Source organism: Lycium ferocissimum, unplaced genomic scaffold, assembly GCF_029784015.1.
Source record: "Lycium ferocissimum isolate CSIRO_LF1 unplaced genomic scaffold, AGI_CSIRO_Lferr_CH_V1 ctg1397, whole genome shotgun sequence".
Taxonomy (NCBI): Eukaryota; Viridiplantae; Streptophyta; class Magnoliopsida; order Solanales; family Solanaceae; genus Lycium; species Lycium ferocissimum.
In genome coordinates, this window is record NW_026715183.1 from 4,367 (window position 1) to 25,808 (window position 21,442).

The 21,442-nt window shown below is 35.2% G+C and overlaps 1 protein-coding gene across 1 annotated transcript; it reads right to left on the bottom strand.

Annotated features, from left to right (window-relative positions):
- Positions 1 to 679: 679 nt before the first annotated feature.
- Positions 680 to 8,185, bottom strand: LOC132042191 (uncharacterized). The gene is made up of 5 exons (XM_059432802.1): positions 7,777 to 8,185; positions 2,879 to 3,037; positions 2,069 to 2,329; positions 1,099 to 1,755; positions 680 to 996 (listed from the first exon to the last, which is right to left on the bottom strand). The coding sequence occupies exons 1-5, from the start codon at positions 7,855 to 7,857 to the stop codon at positions 907 to 909; spliced, it is 1,248 nt and encodes a 415-aa protein (XP_059288785.1). The 5' UTR covers positions 7,858 to 8,185; the 3' UTR covers positions 680 to 906.
- Positions 8,186 to 21,442: the final 13,257 nt, after the last annotated feature.

The window sequence follows — 21,442 nt, forward strand, 5'->3', positions numbered from 1 at the left end:
CCAAATATAGCAGAAATTACATGTAAAAAAATTATGCCGGATTTTAGAAATAGACCAAAATAGCAGAAACTACAAAAGTTATATCTCCAAAATTGAGTTCCGCTAAATCTTTTTCTTTTTCAAATTTCCGTCAAATTTAATGACAAGATTTTTAAACTATTTGACGAGAGAAAAAAATGCATCACTTTTTACAAGCTTAAATGACAAACTGTTTAGAACAATACTTTAGGAATTATTTTGAACCTACCCGAAATATAAGGAACCATTTTTGTCATTTTCTCCACTTAGACGCTCCTATATTAATTATCGTAAAAGAATAAACACAAACAATCGTTCACTCAACCGCTTAAAGAATTAATGTACTTGCTTGTAGTAGTATCATTATATAGTTCAAGTAAGAAAAATTTCCTCCCCCCAGTATACTATGATGTGAAGGAAAGAAGAGGAGTTGTAGGCTTGTAGCATTATGATCTTCGGTAAGTTCCTAATTATGTGCTGCTGGCAATTCAGTTTATTGGAGCACATGCTTATCAACATTCATTTAGTGAAACAACAAAAACTATGTCTTAGTCTCAAACTAATTTGCATAACGCTCCTTGAACAATGTCCATCCCCAATACAAGTTATTGCAAGAAGTCCCCTTTCTCGAAGCTACAACGGAGACCTTGTTCGGAGGAAATAAAAGGAACGAGAAGTCTTGATCTAATGGATACTTTCTAACCCAAAGGAGTTTTTAAGCTTAACAGTAACATGATCGCATTGTCTCATTATAGCTAACACAACACGACAAGCTAAAGTTAAATAGTCATATAGCAACGTTAACAATTCCCCTTGTACATAGAGCAGCAAAACTAACTACACTAGATGTGTAGCTGCAAAGCTACTTCCTTGAACATTCGAGATAACTCAAGTCATACGCCTTCGCTTCTGGGCAAGATTCTCAAAAATCTTATGAACATCAGCAGATGTAACTGGCTTTGATGAATCAAAGGATGCCTGTCAAGGAATCATGCAGGTAAGAGAATGCTCAGGAGCTATATGCTGAATAGATGGGAAATATCAGTTGAGAGCAGTAACAGTTAAGGATGAGGGACATACCAAGTAGGTACCAAGCTCATCTTTAAGGTCAGCGATACCAGTCAAAACCTCCATTTTCTCGACATGGCCCAGGTTATTAAGCAACTGATCAGCACTCTGTTCTTGCTCATGTTGAGCTCTCTTCTGCTTTGCCAATTTCTCATATTCTGCAATTGTATCCTCTTTGTCAAGTAAGAACGTAAGCCCTTTCTGTTTGTAGAATTCTGTGCAATTTGGACACCTACAGAGGGCTTCTCTCCAATCTTTGGAAAGGAACATTGTCTTGCTTTTCTCAAGGCCAATTGGAGCTTCTAACAAATTCAGTCCAACAACACATTTGGTACTAGGACCAGCAACTTGGTTACACTGATTAAGGACTGAGTTTGTTGCGGCGTTTTCTCCAAGAAGAACAGCCTTTCCGTTGCAGTCTTCTTTAGGACTATTATCAGTTACAGGAGTCTCAATTGAGGAACTTCCATTGTTAAGCTTCTCTGAAGATCCCACCACCAACGGTGCATCTTCAACCACCTCCTTGTCCTTCAAAGAACCTGTAGCAGTGTGCTGCTGGACTGGTGCAAAGATAGAATGAGGATATAGCTTTAAAAAAGAACAAACCGCTGCGCACCCCTGGCAGATTAAATCCTCAAACTGAGGCTCCCCTTTTTCATCCCTTGGAATCTGTGTTAGGAGCATAAGCATTAGTAGCTTCTTTCAACTAATGAGTCATAAGAGGCAAATTATAACCAACTTACAGATCAGGAAACAAGTAATGCATTAGTTACAGGGAAGCATGAAGCATCTGATCTCATGACTGAAAGGGTATACATCCTTTGCGATGGACAAGAATCAAGGAACAATACAGATGAAGATAACATGCTACAATTCGCCAAATATCTCAAACTAACTCCTCAAAACTTCAAGTTATCTCACATAAAAAAGGGAGTTGAAAACGATCAGCAGAAATTAACCAAGAAGAACAAGAGCCACCAACCATATCAGAGGACTCAAGACCAAGATGCTCCTCATGAAACCAGTCCTCACAGATGCAACATTGGAGATTCTCCAATTGGTCTTCAACATCAGGATCAGGATATGGCCGGCCACATGTGCAGTATGAACCTTTGAAATTGTGATTATATGAATTCTCCGCATTTTCAACATCTTTGCTGGCATCAAGCTTGCAGAAGAACTCCCCGAACTTTGAATTTCCACAGTCACACCTAAAGTTTCTTTTCGTCCAAAGTTCCAAAATCTTGTTCAACCAGCATTCCAAAAATTAGAAGGATAAAAAAAAACAAGATTAATATATCTCAATGTAACAAGTGAGATATTTAAATTATCACCAGATAGAAGAAAACCATGAAAGAACATTATAGTACTCAATTTGAAAAAACCGTGCCACTGAAGTAGATAACATTCTTCAACACATTATAGTCATGGCTTCACAAGAATATCACTTGTGGAAACTCAGACATGCAAAAATAAAAACATTGCTACCGCAGTTCATAATTGAAAATGAAATCATAAGTTAAATTCAAAAACATATCAGCTTTATTTTACCAGCCTATTTACACTAGAGTGATGAAAAACCTAGCAGCAAGTTGGATTAATCAAATATAACATTTAGAGTACAACGCAACCGCTGAAGTACAGCAGCAACCACCCATATATAGCGTGCAGAAATGGTAGTCCTGGGTTTTAACAATATAAGCAGAAAAGTTTTACCATCAGCAGCCTAAGATCATTAACCTAATCATTAATTATATGCAGGAAAAAGGCAAGTCCTTAGATTAGTGAATACCTCATGACCATCATGGCAAGTAAGGCAACAAGCTGTGCAAACTCCAGCATTCCCATCTGGTGTGCATGTCAAACAAGAAAAAATAGCCTGTCTCTTCATGTAACCTTTACTATAGGTGCACTCCTTGCCTTCATCACCACCTAAGACCAGATCCGCCTCCTAAAGAGATGATTTATCCAAAAAAAGTTATATACATATATATACTAGAGTTAAATAAACTGTCAAATTGAAAACATCACGATCAACTCACAGGTCAAACATTTCATAATAGACTACGGTTCAAATCTTTTTGAAAAATAAATGCTCTTTAGGGGGGAAATCAAGAGGGTTCAACATGTTCGTATTCGGACCCAAAAAGATCCAAAAGGGGGTATGCATGCACCCACCCACCCAAGTAAAAAAAGGGAACTCCATACTAATTTGATGCTCCCTCAAGCCACTATCCTATCATGGGATTACTGCCACTAGAGAAAATCAACAGTATTCACACGAAAATGAATAGATCACATTTAGAAAGTTAAAACACTTTGAGTGAAATACACTCAAATACTGAATATAAAAAGCATTTAGCGCAAGGACAACGAGTACAAATTAGAGCACACAACATTTTTTTAAAAACAAAAAGTGTGAAAATGCTCCTAAGGCTCCCGGGGCTTTAAGCAGGAAGCAAATCACATGCTTCTTTGATACCAGTGTTCTTAAAAGCAAAAAAGCAGCAAGGTCCATCGGGCTTGAAGCGAAAAACAAGAAAAGCACACGCTTCTTTGAAGTGAACGCACAATTTACGAAAAATCAGAAAAAATCAGGCATCTATGAGTTTGGTATAATAACATCAAAACAACAACATACCCAGTTTGTTAATAAACACTTAAATTAACTAATTTTGACACCCCGTATACAATAATGGCGATATTAATTCAAATCCTTAAATTGAGATTCAATGAAGCGACTGATTCTCGTTGGAATCACTTTTACACCATTTTTTGAAGCGCTAACTTCTGTAAAGCGCGTAGCTTAACCCATGAAGCGATGACCCCTCGCTTCGTATCGCTTCCTTGCTCTAAGCAACGAACCGATGACTTTTAAACAATGTTCAAAGAAAAGTGCACTATTTCCAAATAACACAAAACTTAACATGTATTAATTTTATACCATCAAAACTGCTATTAGCATTACTAACTTCAACCTCCAATATACAACTATAACAATATTAATCTCAACTCATTTATATGTCGTTTCAACAATTCTTTAGAAAAATAAGATCCATTGCAAAAATTAATTTCAATTTTCAGTTTAACCATAATAATTTGCGGCATTTAATTTCATATTCAATTGCTCAAGTAACTGTATTGATAATTAGCTTCTTTTGGAAGAGTCATGTTATATTTCCAGATAAACAATGTACAAATCAGGAAACTAAAGAGAAGAAAAAGAATTAGCAAAGTGTAGAAGAAAAAAGCAAAAGAGAAGTCCAGAAACGAAATAAATTTAAGAAGAGAACTCATTACTGAAGGAGGAGAAAGAGTCACCGTGAAGGAAAAAGAAGTTGGCAGAAAAAGGAAATATGATAAAAGAAAATAACAAACAGGATGTTAAAGCGCATTTGGAGAGGAGTCCTAGTAAAAACCCTATTTATCTCTTTGTTTTCCTTTTCTCTTCCATCTTTTTAAGTCAGATTCAAAGAAGCTAACCGTTTCTCATTTGAAATGCTCTGTGCCTCACCTTCCAAAGTGTGTTCTTCTTCATAGTTACACTCTTCTTCTATGAGAAGGAATAATATCTTGCTTGCATCGCTACCCTACGTGCAATTGTTTTCCGTAACTGTGAGCACAAGTATACTAGTCCAAATGTAGCAGACCATCTTAGGCTCCATCTAGAGTCTTGCTATGTGGCAATAAGAAGCATGGGCATATGTTTTCTGGACTTCGCAAGGATGAAAGTATTTGAGCAAATTTCCTTCTAGAAATCTCTTAAGGAAGACCTTTAATGTGCACTCCACCACATTAATTCAGTCGTTTCAAAGTTCCAATTCAGTCGTCAAATTTGACGATGAATAGCGATTATGTAGCATAGCTTCTAATGGTGTGGAAATGAGAGCTTCAAGAGCAGGTTTCCAGACTTGTTCAACTGTGCTTTGAATAAAAAGGGTTATACTGTAGAGTTTAATTCAGCAACTGGATGGAATGTTACTTTTAGAAGAAATCTAAATGATTGGGAAATAGACAGTTTTTGCCAACTACTTCAACAATTGAACTCATGCTCAATAGAACAAGACAGAGCAGACAGACTAGTTTGGATCAACAGCAAGGATAAGCTATTCTCAGTCAATAACTGCTACAAAATGTTGTTGCAACAGTTTAGTCAAGGAATTCCTAACTGGCCATGGAATATGATTTGGAAAACCAAAGCACCTACGAAAGCAGCTTTTTTTGGTTGGTTAGCAGCTAGGGATGCTTGCCAAACACCGTGCAAGTTACAAAGGAGAGGCTTTTCCTAGTGTAGTAGATGCTATTTCTGCAATTCAGAGAAGGAAACATTTGAAGACCTTTTCTTGCATTGCAGATTTTCAAGGCAATGTTGGGAACTTTTCTTTAGCATAATGGGCATATCTTTGGTATTACCAGAGCAAATTAGTAGCCTGTTGGAAGTGTGGCAATCTCAGGAGGTTAAAAAGAGCTTAACCAATATGGAGAACTATTCCCAATTGCATAATGTGGACCTTATGGCTGGAAAGAAACAAGGCATGCTTTGATGGGAAGAAGTTACAGATTTCTAGAGTACAAAACAAATACATTAAAAATCTGTACTTTTGGTGTAATAGCAGTACTATAGATAGGATGGAGAAGTATTTGGAATTTTTACACTTGCTAGGAGATAATATGTAATATGGATTAAAGAGTTTGCTACTAGGTCCTGTACTCTTTTTCTGTACCAACTTGGTACTTGCTTAATAAAATCTTTACTTATCAAAAAAAAAGCATAGCTTCTTAATTCCATGTTTATCTTCTCAAAATTATTAACCGGTTCTCAGTAGGTCTAGACTTCTAGTGAGGAAACTACGAAAGCGCAAAGATATTAACTCACCCATTAGATATTTGAAGAAACTAGAAAGAACTCAAAAGTCACGATATGATTAGATAAATTTGAATATAGATTAGCTTTCTCACCTCACTCACACAGACACAAGCATAGAATAATGAGCCAAGGCTCCTGCCTGTACACATCATCTACACCTCAAACTCAATCTGGTTGTAACAGCTATAGGAAGCATCTATGTCATTCTACTTTGTTTTCAATATTAAAAGGATTAATCACAATTTGACTAATCTTACTCTGGCAGCAACCTTACAAAAACCCTCTTACTTTACCCAGGCTAAATCCCATCAATAGAATCACTTTTTTGAGAAAATACAAGACATCTAAGTCATACAAGTAAAGAGATCTATTCATTTTTTACGAAAAAGAAAAAACGGGGATTGGATTGATGATAAAATAGAATCCTGGGTCGCGAACAGTGATTCGATTGAGGATGAAGAAAGAGTCCTCTTTCGCCGAGATGCCTTTTAAAAAGATTTTTTCCCGCATCGGAACAAGACCCACTATACTAGATTTAGCCAATTCGGGTGCGGATGGGGATTCCCCAATAGATTCTACAGATTCGGATTTCGCAATACCTAAATATAAATTATATTAACATATTAAAATTTATATTTGCTCTAGTACCGATCTCAAATTTATATGTTAAATGCTCTTAAACATCTATTTATGGAGCAGAAAGAAACCCCAAATTGCTTATTCCAGCCGTAATTTTCCTTAGTTAGTATAACTTATGGATCTAAGGTCTACTCTGAGAAATCATGCTAATATAATGTGCTCCACGCAAACTACTGAATGAATTCATCTAAACAACCATATACTTGAATTTCAGACTCATCATAATGGAATTCAAGGGGTGGCAATAGTTAAGCTTTTAATAAGAAAGTGGTTAATATGACGGAAAGGCAATAGAATAAAAGACATCAAACTATAAAAGACTTAACATTAAAGAACATCATCTGGTGATGTGCATTACTATCAATCAACAAATCAACCGATTAAATCCCAATCCCAAATGAGGTGGTTTTAGCTATATAAATTCTCTATATTAAATCCCAATCCCAAACTAGGTGCACAATGTACCTTCTCCGCTAAGTTACCAGCTTTTTTTACTGAGAGAGTACTTTGGAAAGTCCAAGAATGGAGAGAAAAACCTAACTTTACACATCACTTTATTTCTTTTGTTGCTTTTGTTTTCCGTTCTTTTTGTATTTTCTATCTATTTTAATAAAATACCACCACTAAGGCCTACTTAGTGGTAATTAATTTTAAAAAAAACATTCTCTATATATATTCTTTTTTTTTTATAAGTCTCCAAGGATTGGTCTCAAAACTAGGGCAATGTACCTTCTCCGCGCGCTTTTTACTGCGACCTCTGGACCTAATAAACCTCACATCGGGATACTTGCCACCTCCCACATTTCATTCTTCTTTTTTTTTTTTTTTTAAAGTGGTGTCCGAGGCGGCTTGCGCGCCTCGAATTCCACGGGTAACCTCTGTTCACTGAGGCTAGAATAGATGGGAAGAAATCACCTAGTGTTTTTTTGTTTCCGCTGGGATTTGAACCTCAGACCTCACGGTTCTCAACCCCAATTCCTTGACCACTAAATCATTTGCATTTAAGGTAAATTAAGGGTTCTCTTATTCTCAAACTTGTCTCTAACATTTTACTACGAGGATTTATCACAATGATTTTGATTCTATTGACAGTCTTCCCCAATTCTATTAACATACAATTGCAAACACATATACCGAACCACAACATAACATATTAAAAATCAAATATTTGCAAATTGAATTACCAGTTCCTGCTCTTCGAGATCTTGTAAATACTCTCCAATTGAAACAGTATTCTCAGCTTCATCTTCAAATGCATCAGCCATTTTCAACCCAAAACTAAGCTCTCAAAACCAAATTAAAACCCTAAAAAACTGCAATTTATAAAACCTAGGGCACACGAAACCCTAGCTTCACAAATAAGAAAGGTATTTAAACGCAACGATTAGTGAAATTGATCAAGTTTACTGCTATTATCCATAGTGAAATTGAATAAATTACGCAAATGAAGAGCGATTTGGTTCGGTGAAATTAGGTTTAGGGCTTTATTCGAGGCAAACAGGGCCGTAAGGACATTTTCCCGCCATTTTGAACTACATTAATTTTTTTTCCAATTCAACCTATATATAAATATGGTGAGTGTTCTAGAAATGGATAACACAAACTATTCTTATCATGATGAATTGATGATAGGTATATTGCACATGTACTTTAATTATTTATGAATGTAAGTAAATATGGAGATATAATAGTTATTCTCTTCATAAAAAGCACGCGAAAATAGTATTATATGTTAGTTATATCGCTGCAAAAATAGTATTATATGTAAGTTTTATCACCAGAAACATAATATGTGAACCTTATTTAATGAGTAACAATTTTCGCTTTGTTGGGCCAAGGCTGTTTATATAATAAAGAAAGAATCAATCACTAGGTTTCGAGTGTCTGGAATTATTTCAAAACTAGATACCATTATGAAATGCATAGTACATATTTTTTTAATAGCTATTGTACTTATTCTGATGATATACGTTTTGCACATAGAGTTTAATTTAATCATCGGTGAATGTGAGTAAATATGGAGATGTAATAGTTGTTCTCTTCATAAAAAGCGCGCAAAATATTATATGTTGGTGTTATCACTAGAGATGAACGGTACGTGATCCTTATTTAGCGAGTAATAATTTAAAGACATTTTCCCGTCATTTGAATTGCATTAATTTATTTCATTAAATCTAAATTCATGGTATATATATGGTGGGTGTTCTGTGGCTGGATTTTTCTTAGAAAAATTTGACACACAAAAACTCTAATTATAGTAATGATATGTGTTTCTACATAAATTTTTAATCGTTGATGAATGTCAGTAAATGTGAAGATGTAATAGTTGTTCTCATCATAATAAAAAGAGTGCGAAAAATATAATTGTATGTTAGTTTTATCACTAGATATGCACGGTAGGTACCTTATTTAACGAGCAACAATTTAAGGACATCTTCCCGCCATTTTGAACTACATTAATTTTTTTTTATTGAATCTCAATTCATGGTATATATATGGTAGGTGTGTTCTACGAGTGGATTATTCTAGAAAAAATTGAACACAAAAAATCCTCTTATCGTAATGATATGTGTTTGTGCATAGACTTTAATCATATGATTATGAACAAATGTAGGTAAATATGGAGATATAATAGTTGTTCTCTTTATAAAAAGAGCGCGAAAATGTTACATGTTAGTTTTATTGTGAGAAATGCACGGTACGTGAACTTTATTTAACGATTAATAATAAAAGGACATTTTCCCATCGTTTTGAACTGCATTAAAATTTTCTTCAATGAAATTGAATTCATGGTATATATATGGTGGGTTTGTTCTGATTCTTCTAGACTAGATATGGATATACAAAAACTTTGTTTATTACGATGATATATGATTTTGCACATAGACTTTAATCATTTAATCTTTTGCGAATATAAGTAAATATGAAAATATATATAATAGTTGCTCTCTTCATAAAAAGCACGCGAAAAATACTACTTTATATGTTAGTTTTATCACTAGAGACGTACAGTACATGAACCTTATTTACTATACAACACCCTTCATATCTTAGATAGGAAGGTATGAAGCTCGAGGATTAGAGTAGACGGGTAGTAGATAGCTAAAGGAGGGAGTGGCGGGAAAAGGGGGGGGGGGGGGGTGGCGGGTTGGGGGGGAATATCTGGAGTGCAGTCCTTATTCTTCTCCTTTCTTTTACCTTTATTAGCGGTACTCAGTTATTTCGTAGTCACTTATTCTTCTATAGGTATTACTGTCTGTTGCTGCATTTATTTTGTCTCTTGCTATTTTACTGTCCATTTTCTTTTAAGTTGAGGGTCTATCGGAAACAGACTCTCTACCCCACAAAGATAGGGGTAAAGCTACGTACATCCTACCCTTCCCGGACCCACTTGTGGGATTACACTGATTGTATGTTGTTATTGTTATTAGATATGAGCAAGAATTTAGGTCAGCAACCAAAAAAAACACAAAAAAGAAAAAAAATTATTAGATTGAGGTATATCTTGTGTAACTTTACTACTTCATATTTTTCAAACAAAATAAGAGACATATTTTTCAAACAAAAGAGGAAAATAACTAGAAGTAGCAAGAGAATATGAAGAGCATGACCATTGACCAATAATTGTTTTAGTCCATTATTTTTCAAATTCTTACTTCATATTTTTCAAACAAAATAAGAGACATATTTTTCAAACAAAATAAGAGACTCTTGATAGAGGAAAATAACTAGAAGTAGCAAGAGAATATGAAGAGCATGACCACCGACCAATAATTCTTTTAGTCCATTATTTTTCAAATTCTTTGCATTCTTATGAAGTGTTTAGTCGTCTTGGATATTTAAACCTTTGAGTAGTCAAAATATACTTAACCAGGGAAAGTATTATTAGAAAAGAAAAAGTATATGCATATATCTCAAAAAACATTTACATTTAGGGCATGTTCAATATGATGGGAGTCATTCTCCGTGGAATGTTTTTCGCTGTTTGGTAGGTACCTCAAAACCATTTGGAGTCGTTCGGTTTGTGGGAGAAAATCACCTTATGTTCAAGGCTAATCTAGAAGGTACTTTCTCCGTTCCATAATAAGTGTCACCTTGGCTAAAAAAGTCCCATAATAAGTGTCACCTGAAGAAACTTAGACATAAATTGACTAGTTTTTTCCAACTCTACCCTTAGACAAAAACTACAAACTAAAGTGACATCTAAATGATGATTGAAAAAGCCACATAGTAATTTGGTGTTGTTGGATTCTCAATGTCAACAGGATTACTACTTGTGCATGCTCTAGTCAAGAGGAAAAAGTAATTTATTTTATTATATAGGGGTAATTTAGTAAATTTCGCATTGCATTATTGGTTTCTTAATATGCGTGTTTTTTGCTAAGGTGACACTTATTATGGGACGGAGGGAGTAATACTCTATTTTGTCTTAAATATTGGTCGTTTCAACAATTTGAATTTGTTGTTAAAATATTTAACGTCTTCGAAAAAACATAAAGTCATTTATTACTTTTCTTTTCCCTTACGTTTAGTTCTTCATTAGTGTTAGTCGTCCTGGACATTTAGATTTTAGACCTTCACTAAGTTGCCCAATCACATAAAACAGAAACGAGTTAGTTAGAGGCCTAAAGACGTTTCGAGTAGCCAAAAGTATATAAACAACTTAAACAAGGGCCACTATAATTATAGTATAAAAAAGGTACTATGTAAGCACCTTAAAAGATACGGCATTTAGAGGAAATTGAAGTTTTCAACAAATGTCTTGTAGTTAATTAATGTCCCATAATTTACTTCTTTATTGTTGATAACATAAACATTATGTTTACATAAAAAAATTATCCGCACTTGGTGTTATATCAAATCAGTGTACTTTACCATGATTAGGTAATAAACATTGTAAAAATACATTTTAATTAATCATAGTTAAGTGATAAAAGAGTATATGCAGAAGACACGTGTCATGTTATCATTGATTAGGTGTAAACACTGAATACATATAACTTTTTACATCAGGCCAACACAATCAACGAGGACAAGGAAAAAACGTAACCTGCCTTACTTTCAAGATTACACTATCATTTCACATTTACCTATTATTACCAGTAATTTATCTTATTTAGATTACAGATCGCACTTTTAATCAAAAGATTATCGATAGTTATATTTTTTGAGAGATCTGGTAGATAATAAATTATTTGCGTTATCGGTGTATGTAAGCTAAATTCAAACTTAAAAGAATAGAACTTTGGCTTATAGATAGTTAGGTTGTGTGTTTAATCAATTTTTTTAACATAAATGAGAAATAATTTGTGAGAAGTTGTGATGTTAACACTCAAAATCTGGATCCAGCTTGCACCTTTTCCAACCTAGAACACGCTTCGGCAGTTAAATTTTCATAATCATGTCAATTGTCACATTACATTATCATTTTTTCATACATATGGACAAGTATGTATGAACAAGTATGTCTCTATTTGCATACATATAGTATGGGCTAACAAAATTGTTTTAACCAGAGGCGAATCTAGGATTTCTGGAGCATGGGTTCACCACTAAAAAAAAAGAAGAAAAAAATGTATTAAGTGGGAATTGATCCCTAGTCCCTTAGGTAAATAACTCAATTTTCAACCAAGTGCACTATTTAGTCTTTTGTAGTATGTGTTCCAGTAGGTAGTATTATACTAATTTTAGAAAATATATACATAAAATACCTAGTTTTACGGCGAGACTATGTGTTCTCGTGCTCCAAAAATAGAGACCAAAATCGCCCCTGGTTTTAGCCAGTGGCCTTACAATATTGTTTAAAAATAGTCCCATTTCCATTTATTTTTTTGTTTCTTTTGAATTGTTTTTAGGAAGGTATAGAAAGGGGAAAAAAACTCTTAACATAATGAGATTTTTAAACTCTACACTGAACAACTTGTTTGGCCAAACTTTCAAAATCTGTTTATTTTGATTTTATTTTTTTGTCAAAGTGTTTTGCGAACATATAATTCTAGAGAGTACTAATTAGTTTGGCGAATAAATTCGAAAAACACTTTTGTCAATATTAGAGCATCATTATGTTTAGCCAAACATTCAGAAAGTGTTCATGGGAAAAAAATGTTTTTTTATCTTATAAAACAACCTCTGCTACTACTAAAAAAAAATATTTTGTTAAAGAAAATTTTTGTCAAACACTAAAAGTCTCTAAAATAAGTAGGTTTTCAACAAGATAGACGCAATCCACAATGTCAGTGCATACCCATAGTCAATTAAGAATATTTCCCCGAACTCAACTAATACATGGCAAGTGTCTAATACCACATAATCACCGTTAATTAATTATATCAATATATATATTTTACATAAATTTTATCACTAACCGAGATAATAAAAAAAAGTTGTATAAATATCGGCTATGAATAAATTTTACCCTATCTAATTGCGTAGTTTTAAAAGAATAAACAGATACTCAAGGCGTCAGAGTTGCGGTCTTTTGAAGTTATAGTAATGTAGCTACATATTTTCCATTTTCCCAAATAGGTCACTCTTGTAATTATGGAATGAACTAATTTTATTACCCAAGAGAAAGACCACAATGCAACATATTCAAACACCAAGACAATATATATTTTCTTTTGCCATCATTATCCTTGACGATGGTTGAAGTTGAATGATTAACTATTAAAAGTACAAGACTTTTAGACCCTCTAAATATAATTAATAAAATAAGACGGCTATGGTTTAATATTCTATTTTGCGTAAATGGTTGAGCCCCGTGCATGACTCGGCACCTAATTCAATTGTCTTTTACCTAAATAATTTTAATCAATATTTTAGGAAGTGATAATGAATAAAGTACAGACTTGTAGGTAATATTTTCAAAATTATGAAATGATACATTTATTTATTGTTAGTGTTTTGCGTCACTATATAACGAGCATAATAAACTTGAAAAATTGTTCTTTTTTCTGGAAGAAAACAAGAACAAAGAACCAATAAATCATTTGTCGAATTTGAAAAGTAATCTTTTCACATAATTAAAAGGAGTGCGGAGAAAACTAAGAAGTCAGTAAAATAATACTACCACAAATCGAATTGTAGCCTTTTAAACACAAACTAACAATTCAATATGAAAGTAGTGAGTACATTGTACACGTGTAGAGATTGTTATCCCTGTAATCAAACAATATATTGTAAATCAGAAAACGTTAAACAAAAGTATTAGTTTTGAGCCCACAGAAAAATGTGATTCCTTGAGAATTTAATCCCCTCACAAGTGCCCAAGGTTTGGATTAATTCCTTCCAGGATAGAACGAAACTCTATTCTGCAATACTTACTTTTCAACTTTGAAAATCATGCCCAGAAGACGGGATGGAAAGAATGATTTTTTTCAGAGAGTAAGTTTCGTAATTTCAGTCCTCAAAAAATTTATAGCCATAGTTGGAGGTCTCAACAGATGCGAAAAGGTCTGTTGGGAAGAGAAGTGCCTGTTCGGAAAAGAATAGACCGTTGGGATTTAATTTGTTCCGCGAATTAATATAATTAATTACATTCTGCGCGAATCAATCAAATCATTTAACCAAATTCGAATCCGAAGCCGAGCCGAGCAACGATAAAGGTGAGAGGGGAGGTCCTCTTCTGAGCTCTTTATGAGCTAGAAGATGTGCAACATATAAGCACACACATCACTTTCCACCACCAATGTGGGAAAATGATCACTAGGAAAAGTTACTTTTCCAAAATTTCGTTTCCCTCCATTTCCTAATTCACACTTCATCTTTAAAGTCCATCACTTTGTGACTTTACAACCCAATAGAGATATTCAAAATTTAAAGTGATGGGTTTTTAAAATAATTTTAAGTTAATTCTATATAATAATAATTAATTGCAAATCAGATACTTATCACAAGGAAATAATTGCACTTGCAATGTCAAAAACTAAATCTGGAATTACTGATGATGTTTTACTTTTCTAAACAGGTTTTAGGGTGTGTTGATTTCTTGAAAAATAAATGATATTCTTATTTATTTTCTAGTATTTGCTATTTAAAAACTCAAACACACCCATAGACTGTCAGTCAAGCACAAATTTGGAAATCGGAAAGTACAAGCAGGTTATGTCACACCCTAATTTCCAATAGGGCATGATGGGCACCCGACCCTTACTTAGGGCCGAGCGAACCCGCAGACTCTCGTAATACTCATAATCATACTGGGCCCGCAAAACATGACATAAGCACATAATGAAAAAATTTAAAATGTGCCTTTTTCGTCTTTTTCAAATCAAATAAAATCGTAGTCACAACAAATCGTAACATAATGCATAATCATACACCGCTTACATAGCCGCTACAAACCGACGCCTTCACACACGACACCGTCGCAAAGTCTCTACCATAACTTATGATACCATACAAAAGCACTCTTATTCGGCAAAAGACTGTGAGGAAATGGAGCTCGCCAATCCACTCGGAATATCTTCCGCTAACATCACTTACTCATTCAGGTACTCGCGTTAAAGCACGGAAACGCGTACCGAAGAAAAGGGGCCGCATGAATATGTACCGAGTATGCAAAGCAGAAGTACAGAAACGAAGTCATAACCGAAGTAAGATGTACAGAACGTGAGCATAATAACCCGAATACCAAAGTACTCACATCTAACATACAAATCATACATAAGGGGTTCAGTATCACATCATATACCGCGGTCAAATACCCAGCGGCAATATCACATCACATACCGCGGACAAATACGGTAATGGCAATATCACATCACATACCGCGGATAAATACCCAGCGGCAATATCACATCACATACCGCGGCCAAATACCCAGCGGCAATATCACATCACACACCGCGGCCAAATACCCAGCGGTCAATATCACACATATACACATATACACATACCGCGATCAAGTATCCAGCGGTCAATATCACACATACCGCGGTCAAGTATCCAGCGGTCAGTATCACACATACCGCGGCCAAGAATCCAGCGGCAACATCACACATACCGCGGCCAAGAATCCAGCGGCAACATCACACATACCGCGGCCAAGAATCCAGCGGCAACATCACACATACCGCGACCAAGAATCCAGCGGCAATATCAGAATGCACGAGCAAAATCGTGAGTAACCAAATACAATTTCAAACATTTTCAAAGCCTCAATAGGTTGATCAAAACGAACCACCATTTAAAAGCCGACACAATAGTCAAATCCAGTTTCCTCCGAGCGTCACTCGGGAACGGATCTGTAAACTTTAGTTACAAATCGGGGTCGTATCAAAATCATTATGTTACAAATCGTAGTTACGTATCAAAATCATATGCATGAAAATCCTTATTTCAAACTCGACGGATAAATAAGTAATCATACTCGGGGGTCGGAAAGATAGTCATATTAAGTTCTTTCAAAAATAGGTCGTTAAAACCAAACGTAGAAAAGTCGCGGGACCCACGAACGAGCGTCAGCCCAATCCGGGCCCGCCTATGAAAGTTAAAACCATTATACTTTATGAAATCATTTGCGAAAACATCGAAGCGATCCGAGCCTTTCGTGAAAGTTACGGACGTTCGTAGTTTCGAAATCGTTTAGGAGCAAAACTCTTTTGGAAACAAAACCTTTTATGTAACTTCTGAAATTTAGTCATACAAAAGACATAAGATCCTTTCGGAACAAACCGCATACATAGCATTTCAAATCCAATCATATCAAAGGCATACGGATCATAGCTTGACCATATTAAGGATGCCACCATCACAAAGCAAATATGAATCATAAACATGTCGGACTTTAAGAATAGAATTACCCCCGAAGCTCATAACGTATCATAGCTTAGCCATATCTAAGATATGCCAAAAGAAGGAAAGGTAAGCTTTACATACCTTGATTGCTTCTAAGCTAATCCAAACTCAAGTCTCGAACTTCAAAATCTACAACACGTCATTAGACACCAAGCATTAGTCATAGGCACCTCGGAATCCCATTTTAAGCTCGCACTTTATTTACGTAAATTAAAGATTTCCCCTGTAAATTCAACACCCCGAGAATTCAACTCGGCCAAATATCCAACAACAATACCAACAACAATAATACCAACAATTTCATATCAAACTAGAATTAAATCCATCCTTAAATTACTTCCAAAATAGCCCAATATACATTCGGATGCCAATGCTTATATACACTTTTTTTATTTCCGTATATCCATAGTATAACAACAACAACAACTAAAATGCCCAATCCCACGATATTTGACCACAAGCAGTTCATAACAACCACCAAAAGTTTTCCCAAAATATCACCGCAAAACAACCACAAATATCATACCAAACGGGTTCCAAAATATCGTCACAAACTAGCCACGAAAATTACATAAACCAGCCCCAAAATATTGTCACAAAACACCCACGAAAATCATGTAAAACAGCCCTCAGAATATCGGCACAAAACAAATCCGTATACCCTTTGTATACAATATCTTTATACACTTTATTCTCCCAAATTCAAGAACAACAACTTATCAACAACATCAACAACAATATCAACAATTATTATGCATCATAATTTAGCTAATTCCATCCATTTAATCCACCTAAACATGACCCCCCTTAATCCATAATTCAACAACATCAATACAACAAACTATAACTCTATTCTTATTCCCTAATCAAACTTAATAAAAAAAGGGATTTGAAGATTCATACCTTGCTTTTATGAAAGTAGCCAAATCTTCATCATTTTCTTATCTTCAAACTCACTTCAACACAAAACAAAATTATAATCGCGCCACGCGTTGCCCGGACCTCGGTTAGCATTTGGTTGCTTGAAATTTGTGCAAAATCCTCAATTCCATGTGAGAATAAGAGTCTTTTGGAGGTGAAGTTTCGGAAATTTTGGGACATTTTGTGCTGAAAAAAAATGAGGTTTCGTCCCCTTTTAACAAAATGCCAACGTCGGTTTCATCGTAGCGCATCGTAGCAGTTGCCGCCGTAGCGATGCGTACCGGCGGAATGCTTGTTTCTCGCGTCGACGCCAGTTTGTAATGTCTATAATTCTCTACTCCGATGTCCTATCAATGAACGGTTTGTTGCATTACAAACTAGACTCGACGAACTTCATTTTAGGCTTTTAAAACACCTTAAAACTCCACATATACTATGAGATATGCGCCTCCAAAGTTGATTAAAAATTCGCTTAAACATTTCCCAAATTTTCGTCGAGCTTATTTTCTTCACTCTACTCGATCTCGAAATATTCGAAACTCTCCATACATGATATTCGTCATTCGTTATACTAATAATGACCATGTTCTCGTGTTTCAAAAATACTCTTTCCCGATTACGACTTACGAGGTCGTAATTCACCCTTTTTCTTCGTTGTTACGTACTTTCCATGGTTTGTGCCTTTCAAAACATCATGGGACGTCCCCGACACTCCATTACTACGATGAGGTACATGCCATACTTATGCTCTGAAAACGCGGGGTATAACAGGTTAACTTGCGCCGACCAATGGAGCTAGAATCTCCATATTTATTTATTTCAAATGAGTCATAGTGCGAGTAATTTTACTTCATTGCAGTTGACTTCATGCTACAAACTTGGACATGAGAATTATTCACTTCACTTCATGGCGTTTGACCATAAAAATTTCAAATACAATTTAAAGTTATATTTGAAATTTCAAAAAATAACCAAAATTTTATTTTTCACCTTTTTACTTTTTCCATTTTGGATCTTTACTTTTTTTTTTTTTTTTTCAATTTCCACCTCAAAAGTTTTTATGTTGATCAATTGTTACCCTAAAAGTTCATACAACTTTTTTCACTGGTCAGAGACAACTTATGTTGCTCAGTTGCTCTCCACTCCAACTGTTACACCTTGAAAAATTCCCGTTAACGTACAGTGAATAGGCTGACGAAGGATAAGACGTATACGGTGTTTTGATAAGTAATAAATAGTATTTAATGGCCCTAATTAAGATTTCCAAAGACATTTGAAGTAGGAGACGAAAGTTGGTAAGGAAAGTAAGGTATATGTCATGTGTCGGGCAAGATTTACGAGTATCGAATTAATGATGACTTAATGAAGTTTTGGAGAAGAGTTGTAATTTCCCTTGGATTGTTAATGAAGTGTTAAATAAGTGTTAAGAAGGTTCCATAAGGATTTAAGAACAAAAAAATAAAGGAATTGAGAGTGTGGGAACTTTGGTAAGACTTGGCAAAGTTTTCGGACAAAATTTTGGTCCACATTGGTGGGGGCATATCTCCTAGAATATGAGGAGTTTTCGTGTGTTTCTTTTTTCCAAATTGAAGTTCATCGAGTCTAGTTTCCAACGCAACAAACCGCTCATCAATGTGACGTCTGAGTAAAAAGGTATGGCCATTCTACGACAGATCGTCGAGCAAGAGAAATCCTACGGTCCGTCAAATGGACCCGGCCCGCCGTCAAATGGTCACCGTGACCCATTTTTGATCGGGGCAAGTTCTACGGACAATTTTGACGGTCCGTAGGAATTTATACGGCCCGTCAAAATGGGCGTAGAATTGCCCGACGGGATCAGATTTTTAAGTCATTAAAAGGAGACCCACGTTCAATTATTTCATTTCATTCTCATTCCACACAAAGCCAAGAACTCTCTAGAATATTCTCCACTCTTCACACACAAGAAATCAAAGGAAATCAAAGATTAATACCAAGAAATCAAGTGTAAGAAATTCATCAAAGTTCATCTAAGTCAAGAAATCCCAAGAAAAGTGAGCAAGGGTTTTTGTGTAAGGAGAGTATTACCACTCAAGGTTTATTCCTACACCATCTAAGGTGAGTTTCATGATATTTTCATATTATTTGAAGTATTGAAAAGTTGAAATACTTGGATTTTACTAGAACATAGAAAATGGGTCATAAATGTGGGAATAGTGCTAGTGTTGAGTAGTAGTTTGGAATGCATCATGAAAATGGATATGTTGTGATTGTAGGTAGATTGTGAATGACATTTAGAACATGGAATGAGCATTATACATGGAAGAATATAATAGTAAATTATGACCATGAATATGGATGAATTGAAGTAAATTGAGAAGTAAGGATAATGTAGATGAATAAAGGCTATTGTGATGATATTGTGGATATTATTAGGGACGTTTGGGAGTTGATATGGAATATAGAGAAAGTTGTATAAACAAAGGAAATGCTGCCCAATTTTCTTTAGCTTTAGTAAGCCCGTTCTTATAATTGTCTAGCTAATGTCAATACGAATTCTCTTGAAGGTAAAACGTGTGCATTAAAGGACAACGAGCAAGCAATAGAATAGTTAAACGACAAAGGTATGTAAGGCTAGTCCTTTCTTTCTAAGGCATGAATCTTATGGCATGAATTTCCTCCTTCTTTATGAATTTCCTATCTTCAAGAAAACTATGAGTCCTTGTTCATGAATAAGGCATATGAGATAGGAGTTATGCAACGAATACGATATTGATGATGATAAGCTAAGTCTAAAGAAGCTATAGTTCATGATATGATGTCCCTATAAAGCTAATGAAGCTATCCATAGTTCATTGATGTTGATTGTTGTATACAATCACCTTATGTGCTAATTCCTTGAGTGAGGCGGAACGTCCATGAATGCTCCATAATGAAATCGGGGTTCACGACCTTACGTCACCTCGCTAAAGTATAATCGTCCATGAGTCCTAGGCATGCATTATGATGATTTATGATGAGCATCCTATGATGAGTAACTTATGATAAAGCCATGATATGCCCATGAGATGAATAATAATGGTAAGTATATAGTATTTTATGAAGTGCCATGAATGCGATATTATTTTCCCGTATTGTCCTTAGTTCGAATACATGCCTTACGAAAAGTTATGCTAAGCTTATGAGATGTATGTGATGATGATGAGATATACCGAGCCTCGTCATGGCCGGGTACGGAAGACATATATGTGATACTGTCGAGCCACTACGTGGCCGAATACGGATAATGTTTAATTGTGTATAAGCAGATACGGTACTATGATATACATATGTATGTGTTATGATGAATGCAAGATGATGATAAGGTTATGATTAGTTATGCTAAGGTTATGATATGCTTATGTGACGTATAAAAATGTTAGGGATGATACCGAGCCGATATGGCCGGGCACGGTCGTATTGCATATGTAAGTGTGTGGATGCACCAAGTGTATCTTTAGAGGAATAAAAAGGGGTAAGTACGTACGACGAGTGTCAAGAAGGTATTATGAGACATGGACAGTTCCTTTATTTTATGCTATCCCTTATGCTCCTATTATGTATTGTTATTATTGATGCTTTACATACTCAGTACATATTTCGTACTGACGTCCGTTTTCTTTGGACGCTGTGTTCATGCCTGCAATTGTAGACGTGGAGACGGTGCAGATCCATGTATTTATCGACAGATTGGCGAGCCCCCTCCTTATTGGGAGGTGCCATTTTGAGACGTATTTGTGTACATACATTTTGGGCACGACGGGTCCCGTCCCGTCCATATGTCTAAGTACTCTAGTAGCAGGGCTCGTAGATACGTAGTGTGGGTAGTATGGTCTCGCGCGCCTTCATGTATATGCATGTATATATTATTTTGATAGCCGAAGGCTTACGTTCATAAAAGTAAATATGGTTCATATGATGATAGTTCTTTTATGATTATAAGTATATATATTATGAATGAGAGCGGATAAGTAATAGAATGAGCGGTGTTCGGTGGTTAGCCCCGGATACCCGTCATGGCCCGTAGTCGGGTCGTGACACCAACAACATTGAACATCATGTGTTAAAAAGCCTATAAAAGAAAAGAACCAAGTGGGAATTTTGCACAAAATC

What these genes read in the sequence shown, in the direction of transcription:
- LOC132042191 (XM_059432802.1), bottom strand. Translation starts at nt 7,857, where the DNA reads ATGGCTGATGCATTTGAAGATGAAGCTGAGAATACTGTTTCAATTGGA. An exon ending in ATCTCGAAGAGCAGGAACTG is followed by an intron (nt 3,038 to 7,776) that starts GTAATTCAATTT and finishes TCATCTCTTTAG; the next exon opens with GAGGCGGATCTGGTCTTAGG. An exon ending in CTTGCCATGATGGTCATGAG is followed by an intron (nt 2,330 to 2,878) that starts GTATTCACTAAT and finishes TGGTTGAACAAG; the next exon opens with ATTTTGGAACTTTGGACGAA.